The following is a 17,262-nucleotide window of genomic DNA, read 5'->3' as shown; positions in this document are numbered from 1 at the left end:
GTGAGAAGACCCAATTCTCCTCCCAATAAAAACAGTAAGTTTCTGTTACTGATGGCAACAGATGCAGAAGTTGGTCTAAAGTTTGTTGACAAGATGTAAGCATGGAACATATTTCATATTTATATGCAGCTTTATATTTCAAGTAGAGCTGTAAAGAATAAAACTCAGAAGTGTATCTGAAACTACTCAGGCACATTGTCAGCTAGGAAAGAGTAGGAAGCCCCTTTACTCAACTAGTCGTACTGAAATCAAGATCAGAGCAGACAGGCCTTGAATTCCAAACAAAGCAATAGATTAGAAGCAGCTATTTATGTATTTATAATAGCCTGAGATGTAAGCTACTATTTATGTAGTGGCAGAACAAAACCAAGCCTTCTAGAATACATTATTTCCCTCTCCGCAAAAAGACAACAGTAGAGAAAAGAAGTGTGCACATAAAAACCATAGAGTGTATATTTATTTAAAATAAGTACTCATACAGAAGGACATCAATAACACATGGAGAATTCAGATTCTTGCTCCAAGTTATCTTTCCTTCACAGAAAATAATACAAGCTGAAGATTAGACTTGCTATTTGGCAATGTAAACATTGCAAAAAAGAGTATATATTTCCATTAGGAGGTACTTTGTTACATCTTATTCTTGGCTTACCTCAGGTTACATGACACCCAGTAGTTAGAACATGACTATGAAGTGGGAGACTGCAATATTAACAGAAGTTGGACCATGCTCAAATACACTATTTTTGTAATAAAACCAGACCAAGTCTACCCACACGTAACAGGTAATCAAGGTTTCCACTGTAAAAGCTTATGCTTTTTATTTCATTTTGAACCATAAAATTCAGTCTATTAAATGAGATAATGGATTACAAAGATAAAGCCATCTGCATAATTTTCCCTGAAGCTATAGTTCAAAAAAGGTAGATGTTAAGATAGCTTTACACTGAGATCCGAGAGCCTCAGTGTTTAAATTACTACTAAAAACCTCGTAAACAGTTCAAAAGGTATTATGGGTTGACCCCAGCCAGCAGCCAAGCACCCACATAGCTGCTCTCTCTCCCCTCCTTCCCCAGCAAGACAAGGGAAAGAGCATCAGAAGCAAGAAAACCCACAGGCTGAGCTAAAGACAGTTTAATAACTGAAGAAAAGAGCCAAAAAAACAAACCACCAAGTGATGCAAAGGCCATCACTCACTACCTCCCACAGGCAGTCTGCAAACAATGGCCGCCTTGGAAGCCAACATCTCCACCCCACCCCCTGCCTTCTTCTTGTACCCAGTTTTTATTGCTGAGGGTGGGTATGGAATAGTCCTTTGGCCAGTTTGGGGTGGCTGCCCCAGCTGCATCCCTCCCAATCTCCTGCCCACCCCCAGCCTACTTGCTGTGAGGGCAGAGCAGGAAAAAAAGAGAAAGCCTTGACCCTGTGCAAGGACTGTTCAACAACGGCCAAAACATCGGTGTGTTACAACACTGGTTTAGGCACAAATCTGAAACACAGCACCATATGGGCTGCTATGAAGAAAATTCACTCTAGCTCAGCCAGACTCAGCACAGAAAGAAACCCCAAGAATTCAGCTGTTAATCTGCATGAGATATAGCATATCAAGGCTCGGTATTTGGAAGCCTGAAATCAAAAGCAAGTCATCTATGGTAAAATGCTTTCAGTATATGACATTGTGTGCCAAATTTACCAAACCTGAAAGCAGTCCACTAGTCAATACTGTTCTTAACATTTGCAGTAGTGGCTTTGACTAGTGTATTTATAAAACAAGTAAGCCTAAGGCCTTCTCCAAACATACAACTTGTATGCAAACTTGTGTGTGGGACTTGTGTCCATGTTATTAAAAGTGATACGATTTCCTCATATAGTTTGGATATTGGTATTTACTGTTTACTCCCACCAGGTTGTAAGCAGTATTGTACAGTAGATATGCATAAATAGAATCATAAATAAAAAAACCTAACAAGGTGCTCAGAAAGGCAGCTCAATGACTTTGCCCCTGCGCAGGAGAATTCAGTTTATAATGCTTGCTTACTGCAGTTCCAGGGGGAAATGTATTTATTAAATATAACATCAGAAACTAAAGTTTCCATGCATCTCTTTTCTGGCCCATAAGTAAATATCCTGGGAACGGAGAGCAGAAGTGATGGTCCATGGAAGTCAGCAGTGTCTCTTCACAGACCTTGAGAGCTCCTCAGTGTTTGTAGGAATGACTGTTCATTAAACCCAAAATAGCCCAAACAATGCTACTCCCAAGGACAGTAGTTTTTATTAATCTACCATGAAACTCACTTCTGTTAAGGGTGAAGGTGTTGAGCACCACAGATGTTTAACCCACTGAAAGCCTTCAGGAGTTGAGAGTGTAAGCAGTGTATAGCTTTCTGATGCTTTCAGATGTTTAAAGGCAAATGCAGCCCCTCATTACCTCCTCAGAAAATTACTCATCATGTCCAGAAAGTAATATAGGAGAGCCAGTAAGATCTCCATAAATAAAACAAAAGGCCACTGCAGAATAAGACTGCCCACAAAATTTTAACCTTTGCATTGAAAAACTATTTAGCAACTCAGTTTTACATGTAAAGGCCACTCCTGCAGAGCAGTAAGGCTCTGCCGGTGCAGGTCAGTACTCACAGCTCTGTATTACCGGAGCAGGAGCTGCTTTGGGGCTCTATCCCCAGGGAAAGCACCCTCCCAGCAACTTAGGAGGCTTCTCTCCGTGCAGCAAGAGCTTTCTAGGAAAGACTGGGCTGACTTACAGTCAGATTTGAATATGAACTAAGCTAAGGCTATCTGCCCAAGGTTTTAAAAGTAGCATTACTCACTGAAGAGATCTGTCATGAATCTGAGAGGCTAAGGCACAACAAGAGTAAGCAATCAAAGCTACAATTTTCCATGTCCAATTTAACACAAACCCAGAAGGCTCCAATTCCAAGCCAGCTGAAGCCGCTTTAAGGCATACAGGGGGCACAGGTAACACTGGTAACAGCAGCTGTCAAATCTAAACATTACTAGAGATTTCTTTTTAATGCACGCAGGTGACCCAAACTGCATTCTGGGACACTGGTGACTTAAAAATCATAGTTTTGTTTGAGGTATTAGAAACCTTACAGCTTATGCATAGCTCTGTCGCTTGCCACGGGCCCTGATGCAGATGTGCCAGAACCACGAGAATGGCTCAGGCTCTGCCCTGAGCAGATGTTTCTTGGGCAGGCTTTGCTCCCTTGGAAATGAGCAGCAGCAAAAGCAGCAGCCCTAGCTCCCCTTTCCTCTCTCCCACCTTCCCCGCAGTGGGTCAGGCTAGCAGCAAACAGGGTTATTCTCTATTCCACAGCGCTACACAGCAAGCAAGCTCACTTCCAAATATATCCAAACAGAAGTTGCTAAACTGCAAAATAAATACAGTTCTTACTGTAAGTTATGCCACAAAATGTAGGTTATACCTAATATTTCATGGTAAAGGTAGTGTTATTTAACTTTTTGCCTTGTCCTCAGCATAGCAGATACAAGAGGCCGTTTGAACAAAATTTAATACTTCCACAGAAAGTAACAAATAAGTTTACTTTCTGGGTTTTTTACTCCCTGTCATAACAAAATAGTGATCATCTTGCCTGTTCTTCGTAAGTGGACCTTTTGATACACCAGGCATTCCTTTGTTACACACTGTTGGTGATTTTCCCTTAGGGAGAGGCTTCTTGGCTGCTGGGGCCAAGCTTTCATTTGCTTGCACGTTTTGGGTCGAAGGCTGACCTTTTGCAGAAGGCTGCATTGGCTTTTTGGTCACTGCTGCTTTGGCTGAAGTTTGAGGAAGCCGTACAACAGATAAGGGAGTACGTTCAGGAGGTTTGGATGAAGAAGTGTGTCCAACCTGACGGGGTTTACTGACATTTGGCTGCTTATTGACAGCCGATGATATGTTTTTGCTTGTAGACACCAGCGTAGGTGGTGACTTTGATGCTTTGCTAACTACAAGGGAAGGTGCAGAAGCCGAGTGTTTTAGGACTGAAGCACTTTTCAGGTTCCTTGCCCGGTCAGAAGCTGTTTGTGGAGCTTTCTGAGGATGCTGAGACCCAGTCCCTGAAGTCTGAATAGCATTTTCAGAAGGAGGTTTTGTGAAGAGCTGCTGAGAATGTGCAAACTTGGCAACAGCACGCAGATTTGTAACAGGCAGCCCAGCAGCCCTTGGAGCAACTGAATTCACTTTGGTTTTAGTGACAGATACAGGCTTGCATTTAGCAGGGACGTGCTTCTCTTTTGAAGCCATCGTTTCAGCTGTCCCAGGCAAGTGAGATGGCTGTTTTTTAGAGGATGAGAGGACAGGATGCAGCGTTGATGCTGGGGAGCCCTGAGGCGGGGCAAATTTCACCTTGGGAGCATCAGGGGACCGAATACGTTTGCGTAATGTCTCAGAGTGAACGAGAGCCATCCTTGCTCCTGCAGATGGAAAGTTTTTGCTTGCAGGCTGTGAAGGAGCAGAAGCTGGTGAGTTCTGTGCAGGAGACTCCAACTTCGTTAAGGTGCCAGCTAATGGTTTGAAAGGAGACTGCATGCCTGTTGCTGAAGACCCTTGTAATTTGGACTTGACTGTCAATGACTTGGCTGTGGAGGATGGGGGCACTAGCACTTTTGGTGACAGGGCAGGGGACTGAGGACGCTTAGATAAACCCTTCTTGACACTGGCCCCGAGAGCTGAAACAGGAGTAGGGGGTTTTGATGGTTGCTTTGGAAACATATTGACAGCTGACATTGGATTCATAAGAGGAGGCTCCTGAGTTTTAGCTGATAAGCTGGGGACACTGTCACTGGTGATCCCTTTCTGAAAAGCCAGGATTTTCTGTTCCAGAGTTGCAAACTGAAGCACTCGACATGGATCATATTTAAGCAGAAAACCTTGAAGAGTGTCCCAGCCTCCACCAACACGTACCATCACATGCTTGCCATGCAGCATCTGAGAATGGAGGAAGAGCGGGTGGGAGCAGGAGAAGAACAAAAGAAATTTCGATCCTGTTTTATGCAACATTATGTCTTCAACTTACATTAACATCTATAAAAATTGTAAGAAAGGAAGTCCTATTTTAAGTCAGAGAAACATTTTTTAAAAAAAGAAGTTATGTGATAAATAAGGTTTATCCTTCCCAATTCTTTCATTAGATAGTTTCTCCTGCAGAGACAGTCGTTATGCGTTGGGAAATAATGAAAGCATTTTAACCATTCTGTCAGCATCTTTATTCAGTATCCAGAGACCTGGATACGGGTTTTGTTCAAATTATGGAAGCTGTCCTAACACAAACTCTTATGCCTGCTGAAGAGTGTGTTCAACTATCCCGTAAATGATAAACCCCAAGTGTCCAGATTTTGAATGAGCAACGTTCTCAATATATTTTATAGCATTAGCCTTATTTATATTGCAAGTTGTTACTGAAATTTTAGAAACACCACAGAAAAGTATTACCTAACTTAGTGTAGTTGAAAAATCAATGGCTGTAAGATTTAAGTAGCTATGCCTACTTTGAATAGGGGATTGGATGATGTGGTGTCCCAACATAAATCATTCTGTAATTCTAAAACAATTCCATAAAAATGAGGTATTCCACTTAAAAGCATTTCTCTCCCCATTATGAATATAAATTGGAATTCTAAGAAACTACTTACTCGTATGAAAAGTATTTTATCTCCCAGTCTGTAACGTCCCTCTGATAAGTATTCAATTGAAAATCGATGGGAACAACTGCAGGGAGGATCTTCTGCTATATGTTTAACCTAGTTATTAAAAATTGAAAGCATTTGTTAGTATTTTAACAGAAGCAACTATTCTGTTAAACTATTTCAACAGTTTGAGGTATTTAATACAAGAAAAGATACTGAAATCTTCATTCCATAATCTAAGAAAACAGTAGAATTCTATTCCCTCACAAGAAAACTCAGCTATATAGAGTTTCAAAATGCAGAAGATTAAAAGAAAGAACAAACTGTATGTACAAATTCTTTAAGTTCTTCCAATCCAATTGTCATGATTTTTTCGATTTTAAGTTATTTCTACTTTTGTTTTTAAGATTTGTCTGTAACACTATGCATAGTACCATCAATTCCAACTACAACCTTGTACAGACACTGTTATGGTATCTAGAAATAAAAACAAGTGCCTGGGTCTCTCCTGTGACCAAATCTGTTGCTACACCTGAGCCAGGACTACCTCAGCATTCTCCCTAACTTTTTGTAAGGCTTTTGTAAATTTACCTTCTGTGTGACACCAAAGAAGGAAACCACTGAAAAAAGGAGAAAGGTAGTCCCAAATAAGTGCAGGGTTAGAGAATATGTGTCTACTACAGCCACTTAGAAACTTAACAAAACAGAAGGTCAAAACTACTGCCAAGCAGGAAAACCAGTGAGTTTTCAGAGCAAGCAAGGATCTGGTGGCTGACATTCCCAAAGAAGAGAAAGTTTCATATTTTTTTACACAGAGGACCTTTAAAATGAATATTCATATTCATTTTAACACAGAGGACCTTTAAAATAAATGGATTTTAAAGCCTCAACATGCATTTTTAAGCAAAATAGGAGAGTTGTTCATCAGCTTTTTTGGACCAATTCACAACATGTACAAATAATTTCCTTTCCTGCATACGTATTCATTTCCAATTGATACAGCTACACACATTTTATGTAAAGGCTTTGATAAAACTCTTTTGAAAAACACTAATTTAACATTTGATGAAGTTTTATGAAAACATCAAATTGAAGAGAAGCATGTTGCAGTCATAGAATACTGACGCATCAGAAAAACTGAATGAGAGTATTTTTTATACCCGAAGAAGCAACGGTGGCAGGGACAGGAATCAAGGCAAATTATATGCACTGAGGCATTAACTCCAAAACATATATGACAGCATTTTGCTTACATTTAAAAAAAGAAGTTAGAGAGGTGCATGCCCTTTAATGAGGCTCACAAGTATTAGATGAAAAAAAAGCCTGTGCTTGCTGAGCCAGATCATATAAGTACTAAACTTAGAGTTTGATTTAAAGCTCTATCACAATAAATAGTAGTACTTACTGCTTCATGTAGCTCCCCATGGTGACAACATGATTTTGCTGTGCTAATAGGTGATGGTGGTCCAGAGGTCATCAGCAGTGTTTCTTCTAGCTCAATTTCCTCCTCTAGTTTTACTAGCACAGGAGGTTCAACTCCATACCTCAAATACACAAGTAGAGAGCTTAATTGCTAATTTTCTAAAGAAAACAAAAAGATTCTGAGTGGCTTGACTGATAGGGAAAAGCACTAAATCAGTCAAAGGAACATCTGCCTTGATAATCCAGAAAGAGAAGGAGCAGCTCTGTGTTTCTAGTAGGAGCCCTCCCTAAGATGGTCTTGGAGCTATCAGAAAAGGCAGTAAAAATATTGATAATACTACACGATTTAAGTCACATCCAATTTAGATAAACTATCTTAAAGCTTCCAGCTCTGCACTAGAAATACATTAAAGTCTAAATTTAGAGAATGATAGAAAAGACCTTAAAACTGTATTTCATGTTCAGTGAGATCTTCCAAGATGCACACATAGCTATAAGCTGAATGTAGCATTTAACCATACAACTATAAAAAGCAGTATGGGTCACCACCTCTTCATGAAAAGTCTGACAAATACTTGAAAAAATACTCACATTGTACAAATGTCCTAGAAAAGCTACTCATTACTTTCTGTGCAGAACAAACATCTACTGCACTGCACTTAATGACTGCAGATTGTCGTAACTCTGTCTTATCTTTTACTTAATAGAATGTGTTCTTCAATTTCTTGTTAGGAGCATGTGTAGACATGTACCTGGATACAATGCGCCCAATTTCCAACAGACAAAGATATACTTGTCTTGGATCCTTGTGCAAAACTAAAAAGGAAGAGAATAAAAGGGAGTTACAGCACATATTCAGTGTGGGGTGGCCCGTGCAATTAGATACAGAGAAGGAAGATAAGGAATAGGTGACTAACTTTGTCATCACTCCACCCAGAGGCAAGCTACATTACCACGGACAAAGCACTATATGCTTTCCAACTTTAATTTTCTGTTCCATAAAGAGTTTAAACCCATCCTGGCACTCCCGAAACCAAACTCTTCTCTACCCCCTAAGAGAAATACGCTTTTTTTAGTTTTATGCTGTTCCTTTTTGATGTGAACTGGAAATAAGAGATCCCAGAGCTTCCCTATCGCCAAATACTTTATTGCTGTCTTAAAGATGAAAAGCATTCAACAACTGTAAATAGGAAAGCAGAGCCCATCTGTTCACGCTCGTGCATACAGACACAGATAGGCACACACACACTCTATAGGTGAACAATGCAGGGGAACACACTGCAAGGGACCTAGCTGGCAAGTGGATGGCTATGCAGCCCGTCTGCCTAAGTAGTTTAAACCCTCGTCTGTGAAAGAGCACCCTGGGTGATTGTTATCATTTCAGTAAGCAACACATCTTTTTTCTTATCACTTTAAAAGCTCTAGGTGCCAGCAGGGTCCATCCATGTGGCAGACTCACCCAGTTCCACTAGAAGATACCACTTTGCCAGTGGCAGCTCACCTACCCCATGCTACACTCTCATTTCACACACACACCCTCTGTCAGCCCCCCACCTCCTGCCCCATCCACCCAGAGCTTTTCTTCAGAATATGGTATCTCTGTGAGGCTGTATCAGAAAAGGATAGTCAAAATCCCTGACCATAAGAAGGAGGAGAATGACACTGGCTTAAGAGACAAGCACTCAAATTTGAACATCAGATATTGCCTGGGATCACAGAAAAGAAGCAACGCTATTTCAGATCTTTTAGTGGCATGCAGTTTTGCACTAGGCTATGCTTCTCAAAGACTGTGCCCACATTAACCCAGCTGGTGCCCAATGCCGAGGCTGCTTTGTACCCCTCAGTTCAGAGCAGCTGTGCCTTGATTGCATAGTCACACTAAATGACAGTCAGGAGAGCTGAGGAATGAGATGGAAATGTGGAATGATAACCAAATGCTATGAAGATGACTGTGGCAGATCTTCTGGATTATCCTGACAACTTTGAAATGAAAAAAATTAATTATTTCTATTGTCGCACTGAAGAATGGAAGAGGCAGAAGGAAATCAATGTCTGTTTTGGTTTCTCGAAACTTCTATTTTTAGGTGTGCAAGAAAAGGAAACAAAGCCATGAACAGAGAAGGAAAATAATTTACATTCTCATGCACAAGTAACTACTTCCTCCTCTGTCCCCATACAAGCCTTGAAACTGAGATGCTTTCAACATGTTCTAAGAACAGTTGTACGGATGCTTCAGAAAAAAACCCTGTGCTTTCTTAGCCAGCTAGAACTATTGCCTAATAACTCAGAAACGAAAGGCTGGGAGAGATGTCATTCAGCTCCCATCAACACACACACAGCACTGTTCTTTCCCCCACCACCAAGAAGTATAAGAAACAGGAAAAGCTGTAGATACAATTTTCACATGGTGCAAGATTTATGTTAAAAGTCTGACTTTCTTCACACCATGCAGTAACAATATTCAGTAGAAACTGGAAATTCACTCTGACGAGAAACCTAATAAGCCAGGTCTATATTTAGAGATGAAATCTAACATCTTTCTGATGTTTAAATTGATATTTAAAACAACTTTGCTTTAAATAAGACCAAAGTGTTTCCTAAAGCATAAGCCAAGTATGAAGTCAGTTGTTCTTGTTTACATCATCTACTCCAGTTTGTAAGTATACTTCTTAAAAGATCTGATTATGAAGGGCAAATATAGAAAAGAAAGCTGACATAGCCATAATCTAAAAGGTACTAGAGGTCATTTAATCTTTTGGGTTTTGTGTTTTTTTCAGCTGTAACAGAAGTGGTACAATTTGCGTAAATCCAGAAGAGATAAATCCAAATATATCCCAGCAGTGATCAAGACATTTGTTTTGGCTTGCTGTCAAAAGGCGTCCTATGATAGCTACCTCTCCCCTTCTACTGCCTCAGGAGCCACTGAATTTATTTCCTTCACATCCATCCACACTATGGTGGTGGTGTTGCTATATGTATCTGATGGGAAAAAGACAGTTGTCAAATTGTCTTTCCCCTATTTCATTCATAAAGAGTGGCTTGAAAGTTTGATGGAGAACATCAGTGGAAAGAATGTTTCCTCAAGCAGGCTGCAAGTCTGCTCATTTCAACTGCCAAAAAGGCTCACAGAACATATTTATGCCACAAAGCAAGCTTGTGTCAAGAATTACAGACTTCAAAACACTTCTTGGCTATGAGTGAAAGCCACAGCATTAGGAAATCCTGTCTGCTTATCTCAGGGAGGATAAACAGGTTCTAGTTACCCATCCACTTACAGAAACTAAGATGTTTAAGCAATGCAATTCATACAAGTTAAAGTGAAAAAATAATAAACCTAATTTTCTTATAGCTCAGTTCTCCTGCTCATCTGTATTTCATGGCACTGAAAAAAAGATACACTCACTAGTCAAATCACGAGACAGATGCAAATGAGAATGATTTCTCAACTATTTTAAAAGATGACTTATCCAGTACAGAAGGCATGGGCCTTTTTTCTTACCACTTTAAAACTCTAGGGGCCAGCAGGGCCCATCCGTGTGGCAGATTCAACCAGTTCAACTAGCAGGGAGAACTTAAAAGAAAAGCAGTTAATGAAAACAGTTCCTCCCATTTAAACAGCATTAAATGGCAAAAAGAGTTCAAGAAAATCTAGGAAATGTTGTGACAAATTCATTTGATTACTGAAAACAAAGGTACTTTGCAATCTTCTGCTATTATGCTATAGGCAGATGTTTTTCCTTTAAAAAAAAAACAACACACAAACACCCACAAAAAAAAACCCACCCAAAAAACCCCCAGTATTTGGTTGCCACAGAAAGGTTTGTATTAATTAATTTTTACTGACATAATAGCTGGTAGAAGAGCATTTCATTATTTACCATGTGATGAAAGCACAGTTCCTCTTAATTAGCAGTCAAAAAAATTTGATTCCATCCGGAAGTATCAGTCTAGAAGCTGCTTGTTGTAAGGGACAGACTGCACTGGGGCAGGCATACACGCAGTTGGCAATATTTATTTTTATAACTATCTTATTAAATGGGAAAACACAAATGGTTTAGTCATGTCAAGTAGGTCCTGAAGTAAATGTTAATTACCAACAGACTGTTGCCACTTCAGGCACAACGCCTTGATGCAATTACCAAATTTAGCAGTCGTGAATGCATTATTCTGAGGGCTTTCTCCAACAAGAATGAGCTCTAATACCAAATAAAGGATCTTAGTGTGAGTTGACTCCATGGCCCTGTAGTCTTTCCGCACAGAGAAAGCAAAACCACACTTTTCTCCTTTGTTTCTCAGTGAGCCTTTTACTGAAGGAAAAACATGTGGGTTTGCCACAGAGCTATCACTGCCCTCTTCATCCCACACAGCAACTTTTACAAGTGTGGAAAAGCATCATGCAAATTAGAGCAATCGCTGAACTGATTTGTCAAGGTTTTTACTTGAACACCGCCTTAAAACAAACAAAAAAACATTAATAGCTTGCACGAGACAGGCACAGTTGTGACAAAGGTTTCAAAAAGCTACACACAAGAGATGTGCCTGACAAGATAGTTATCCACATACAGATCAATGCAAGTCTTACAAAAGGATAGATTTACCTAAACCTTCGGATTCAAAGAGGTAAGTCTCATCAACTCCAATGGCCCTACACCAGTTAAGAAAGTTGGCTGTATTATCTCTGGCAAAAAAAGATCCTGATGGAGCGTCCTTCTTACATGGAACTTTTCTCATAGGAAAATTCTAGCAAGGGAAGAAAAAGAAAAAAAGTACATTACGCACATCAACATTGCCAACAGATTTCAAAGCACATTTACAAAGGAAAAACCTCACTAAATTCAGAGTACAGAATCAGTGTTTAGTAACTATTTGGTGTTCAACCCACGATGTATTCTATTAAAAAAGCTACACTAACATAGAAGGTATTCCACCTTATGGTTATGAACACTCACCGAGTAAACAATCCGTAGCTCTGCAGCCTCTCCCAAAGTTGCCCATACAGTTGCTTCCCCCATCTGCCCACATGCTGGGGTAGAAGTCTTACTGGCGTTTCACGGGTCTGGATATGTATTCTCCCTTCCCAAGCTCTGTTCTCAGCAGCAGTATGAGCACAGCTAGAGAACCCCCGATCAACTAAACTATACTTAGCTGCCAGATTTCAACATTTTAGAGCCTGTTCTAGAGAGCAGAGGGAATCAGAAGGGAGCAAGGAGCAGTTTGCTTTAAAGCAATTCAGTAATTTGTTTTTAAATTGGTATCTTCAAAACTAGAAAAGCAGTTCAAAGATACACAAGCTATGCATGATGTCCTTCTTAAAAAAACCCTAAGGATTTGCAGCATTCATATGGCTCTTGTATGAATACCATTTGGCATCCTAAAACTGCTGGTTTGTCTCCCTCAATTAATAATAATTCTCATATAAGTAATTATATTACTTAACCGGTAAGTATCCATTATTTAAAACTATTGTTTTACTAGACAAACAGTATAAGGTAAACACACAAAAAAATGATCTGGATATGGTGAAACAATTCCTCCTGCCCCCAGGGGAAAACACTATTAATCAGGGCATATTAGCTAGTAATCTACTACTTGATAAATCTAGGCATTATTGTATCTTTACAGGGTACCTGTGCATTGACCATGTGCTACCTGCACCAGCGTTACATGGATTTATACTCCAAAAGATCAGTATTCTTCAATGTACAAACACAGACTGGAAGTTGCTTCAGATTCATTTCAACTCAGCCTTGGTTCTAACAAAAACCACCAAAGCCCACCTCCAGGTACATTTCAGTTTGGATAGTTTCATGGCTGACCTATACACTAGAGTTCAGCCGCCAGTTTCTGGTATAAAACATGCCACCAAATGCCAACAGGTATCTTGTTACCAATCACACTGATGTCAGGGAAACAAGCTCCAGCTTTGGACTAGATTTTTCTCTGGCAAGACTTCTAGTGAAATCAGATCAAAAACTTAGTGAGGACCTTAGGATTTAATTAACAAAGCAAATAGGTGATTTGTTGCATGAGGCCAGTTGATCCATCTGTAAAGCCACACTGTTGTTAATCAGTCTCTGGATAAACAACACACAGAACACTCTACTTTGGGAAGCCTCACTCATCTGCTTTCCTTTTACTAGTATTTGCAGTTAAACAGTTTATAATATAGGTATTAAAGCTCACCATACGACTCACCCTTAAATTATTTGAGCTACAACATTTTTTAATTGTGTTTTGAAGAACGCCAACCAATTGGCAGAGTAGTACCCCATTATCAAGTTCGTCTAGCAGTTGTTCTGCTTTGACTTCTATCCCTAAAAAAAAAAAGGCTAATATTAGAGTTACTCCACAGAAGGTAAAGAAGTTTAATACGAACTAAGACTGAAAATTACTACAAGTATATAAGTAAACTAAAATCAAATATCCACTTAATGAAATTCTGATTAGGTGAACAAGATTCAGAAATACAAATTAGAATGATTAATCATCCTACCTCTAAGAGGTGGCAGCTAATAAAATCTGAAACCAAGCATGCATTTTAATGCAGTTCTAGCCATTCAGGCTCAAATACACCAGATCTTAATAGTACTATATACATTGTCAGCATTGACTGGAATATTGGAAAGCGCCTTGAAATGTATTAGAGTGATTTATTTTTAACCTCACCCATCAAGCCAGACAGCCAGATTGACAGATCTTCTTGCATAGGCACCAAGGTTGCTTCATGCCGCACAGATATCCACTGGTCATACAGGCACACATCTGCCAAGCCTGGCCCATGTCTGGGAGTCAGAGGACTTCGAGGACTTAAGGGAAGGTCATCGCCAAACCACACCTGCAGAAGTTTTTGCTAAGCTGAAGACAGCAAGCTCAAATATTTGCAGTCAGATGACAAAAACTTGCAGTTCTGACTTATACTAAAGATCTATTATTCAAAGAGTGAGTGTTCGTCCCCCTTCAGACAGACCAAGCCAACACAACAGTAATCATGAGCGGCGCAGCTCTCATTAGTAACTCCTGCATCAAAAGTACTACTCAATCATTCTCTTGACTCCTTTGGATTTAAAATTACATACTTTCCTAAATATTAAATACAGAAAACATGTTTGTGGGGGGGGGTTCTCAACACATTTTAAGTAATGAAATCTGCAGTTTATCACGTAATTTACTATAGACTACTGATTTACCTAATCAAAAATTTCAGAAGTATTTTATATTTAAATCATGACATTAAAAGAGGAAATATATTCCTATGCAAGAACATAACACACTTTTTGATCACCAATCCTTAGCATTTCTCTTAAGGACTGTGTATTTTCAAACTGAGAGGTAGCTTACTTTTCAAGGGAAGGAGCAATTGAAATTTCATTCCCAAAGACAGAAACTTTCTGATATTCTTAACTACTTTCCTTCCATTCTGTGTGTGTATAAAATACACTTATATTTAAGTGATTAACTAGAATATAGGGTTTTTAAAAACCACCTCTTAATCATCAAGCAAGTTTTTCAGTATCAGCTTTTACTTCAAAACCTTCTTAGGTAACAGCACACAGAAAGAGAAAGGATCACCTATCTGGTATAACACCGGGTTATCTATCCTATCATATTGCTCCATTTGTAGAATGGGAAAATTATTGGCTTTTTTTTTTAACTAGAGATAACTCTGGGGATTCTAGCATTATATCTGCTTCAGGATAGATTTTTGCATTAAAAAAGGTATTATAAAGGATTCAAAGATTACACTAAGATTACACGAGGCAGATTTAAAAGATTACCTGAACTGCATTCTGCATGGTCACCTGCATTTACATTAGTTTCTACCCCTGGGGAGAGAGAAGAGAATTTTTAGTACAGTCCCTCCTGCTTTCATGAAAATCTCAAGAAAAACCTTAGTACTTAAGGTTCTGATCCAGTATTCAGTCAACTTCAGTTTCTGCCCTTAAATAAAGCAGCAGTTATTACAGCACAAAGTAGCAACTAATTTCGTGTGCATATATAAGACTCAAAAGTTTGCAGGATTTTAAGGAGCTGTAAGGCATTTACTTTGCCAAAGAGAAATATAAATACTTCAAACCATTATTGGATTTAACAATGTTGGCATTCACCTTTTCCTTCCAAGCTATCACAAGTGTATCTTGCACACACAGCATACCCATATATGCACCTTGGTTTACATTAAATACTTTGAAGATTATGAAAATCTTAAAGCAAGGAAATAATTTTGAAGAGTGAGGTCTCTTCTTGCATAGATACATGAGAGAAATCAATGTTTTTATTAATTTCTGTTGGGATTTTGACTTTCCAGGCAGTTAGTGCACCCCTATGTTTTCAACAGAATGCTGCAAACTATTGCAGCAATATGGTTATTAGGACAATTCCCTAGCAAAACTATCCTTAAGAAAAGTTTTAGAGGCAATTGGGTCAATGCTTTCTCTCCTAAAGCCGACACATTATTTTCTAGCAATTACTTCAATCATCGGAAAACCCAGCACAAACTACACTGGGCTGCAGATCAGTAAGTCTCTCCATGTAGGCTCCAGGTCTGAAGACGTGTGGTATTACCACGTTGGCTGCATACACACATGCCAGAAGGAATTTCCTCAGCATAATTCTCCACAGTGGTAGAGGAGGGCATTACAACCTCAAAATGCACCTATCTATGCCTTGAAGCCAGTTAAAAACAACTTTCTTGCTCTATTACTTAATAGTGGCAGTAAAACTTCATCTTAACCGATTAAGCTGAAAACCAGATTGCAGACGTTGTCACACAGTTTTAACACATTTGTTTTCCTTTAAAAATAAAGAACTTCCCTCTCTTGTCCCAGATGTTTAAGCCTTACACATAGATGGCATTCTTCTCCCCTCCTCCATCTGTTACACAACTTGGTTTTCCTATAAATAAGGCTGAATAGCCCATCACAGAAGATCTAATTCTTGTAAAAATTCTCCCCCTTCCTCTTATCCAGAGAGCAGAATGGTGCTCTTCCCTGCTCATTTTTCCCTCCTGCTAAACAGGACCACACATCAGGCATTTCAAACAACTTACCTCTACCACCAGCAAACGAGCGACCAGTTTGTTTGCTTTTGGGCTGAAGCCACTTCCTTTTATCGGGACTGCTACCACTTCTCAAACTTTATCAGAGACACTCCAAGTGGTATCTGTTCCCTTTCTTTTATTTCTAGGGAAGAAAGAAAAAAAAAAAAAAAAAAAAGAAGAGACATCCTCTCCTTGATGTCATTTTTCCTTCTATGAATGAACAAGGAAAGGGCAGGGTATATACCAAGCATTACTAATGAGCATGTTATGCTTCCCACAGCTTTGTCCAGGGGAATACATTTTCCTTTAGCATAAGAAAGCTATTGTCCCAAGAGAGTCACAGTAAGAGGCTTCATTGACTAAAAAAAATAAATAAAACAACAGCAGAACAGCCAGTAGAGAAGTTGGTCTCATTAAAATAAGGAGTTCCATATAGGCTAACAAGAGCTCTAGCGTACTAACTGCCAAGGGAAAACAAAGGGCAGCCTAATTCACAGGGAGCACTCAAAACACGAACAAAGCAAAATATTCACGCAGCAGCTATCACAGGAATGCTCAGCATCTGCAGTTTTGTGGCATGCCTAACAAAAAGTAGTTTTTTTTAAAAAAAAAAAAGGAAAAATAAAAAAAAAAAAGGATGAGGCTGAGGAAAACTGTGGCACTTGAACTTCAAGGGCCTGCTCTTCTAAAACAAGTTATTTTGTAAGCCCATAGGCCAAAGGGCTCTCTAGAAAGTCAAATGGATTCACTTATTACCAGGGCATCTGAACAACACTTAAGAAAAAACCCTTCTGATGGTACAGAGTACTCTGCACAAATTCTGAGTTGAAAAACGAATATAGTAACAGTTACCCATTTTCAGATCCCAAACAGCCCAGCTCTGAGATCACAGGGAATACAGATTAATGTAGCCTTATCACTTACTGGGAGAGGCATGGGATGAGAAGAGCCAGAAGCCTGCCACCTTCAAGTAGTCAGACTGCAAAGGTGCAGAAGGTGCTGTGGTGAGGTGAATATTGCAGTACCAGGTAGAGTCATAACCAAATCTGACTTCTTCTAAAACCAGTTGGGTTCCCTGCATCAAAAAGCTGTACATAATGAACAAACAAGTATTTGATACTGAATTCATGCAGCTCCAGCTAGAACCACATCAGTTT

General features: G+C 39.4%; 2 protein-coding genes across 2 annotated transcripts in view; both read right to left on the bottom strand.

The window, feature by feature from the left end:
• Positions 1–427: 427 nt before the first annotated feature.
• On the bottom strand, positions 428–17,168 carry GAS2L3 (growth arrest specific 2 like 3). The gene is made up of 10 exons (XM_080394150.1): positions 17,030–17,168; positions 16,115–16,247; positions 14,844–14,891; positions 13,735–13,903; positions 13,264–13,382; positions 11,667–11,808; positions 7,821–7,884; positions 7,052–7,190; positions 5,653–5,760; positions 428–4,948 (listed from the first exon to the last, which is right to left on the bottom strand). The coding sequence occupies exons 3-10, from the start codon at positions 14,871–14,873 to the stop codon at positions 3,560–3,562; spliced, it is 2,160 nt and encodes a 719-aa protein (XP_080250276.1). The 5' UTR covers positions 14,874–14,891; positions 16,115–16,247; positions 17,030–17,168; the 3' UTR covers positions 428–3,559.
• The window catches only part of NR1H4 (nuclear receptor subfamily 1 group H member 4), a gene marked incomplete at its 5' end in the record, with an annotated part of 38,633 nt that continues 38,400 nt past the window's right edge, over positions 17,030–17,262 (bottom strand). The window contains one exon of the mRNA XM_080394175.1: positions 17,030–17,193. The remainder of the gene's footprint in view (positions 17,194–17,262) is intronic.

The sequence above is a fragment of the Falco punctatus genome (assembly GCF_963210335.1).
Source record: "Falco punctatus genome assembly, chromosome: 6".
NCBI classification, from domain to species: domain Eukaryota; kingdom Metazoa; phylum Chordata; class Aves; order Falconiformes; family Falconidae; genus Falco; species Falco punctatus.
This window is presented reverse-complemented; position numbering and strand designations above follow the sequence as displayed.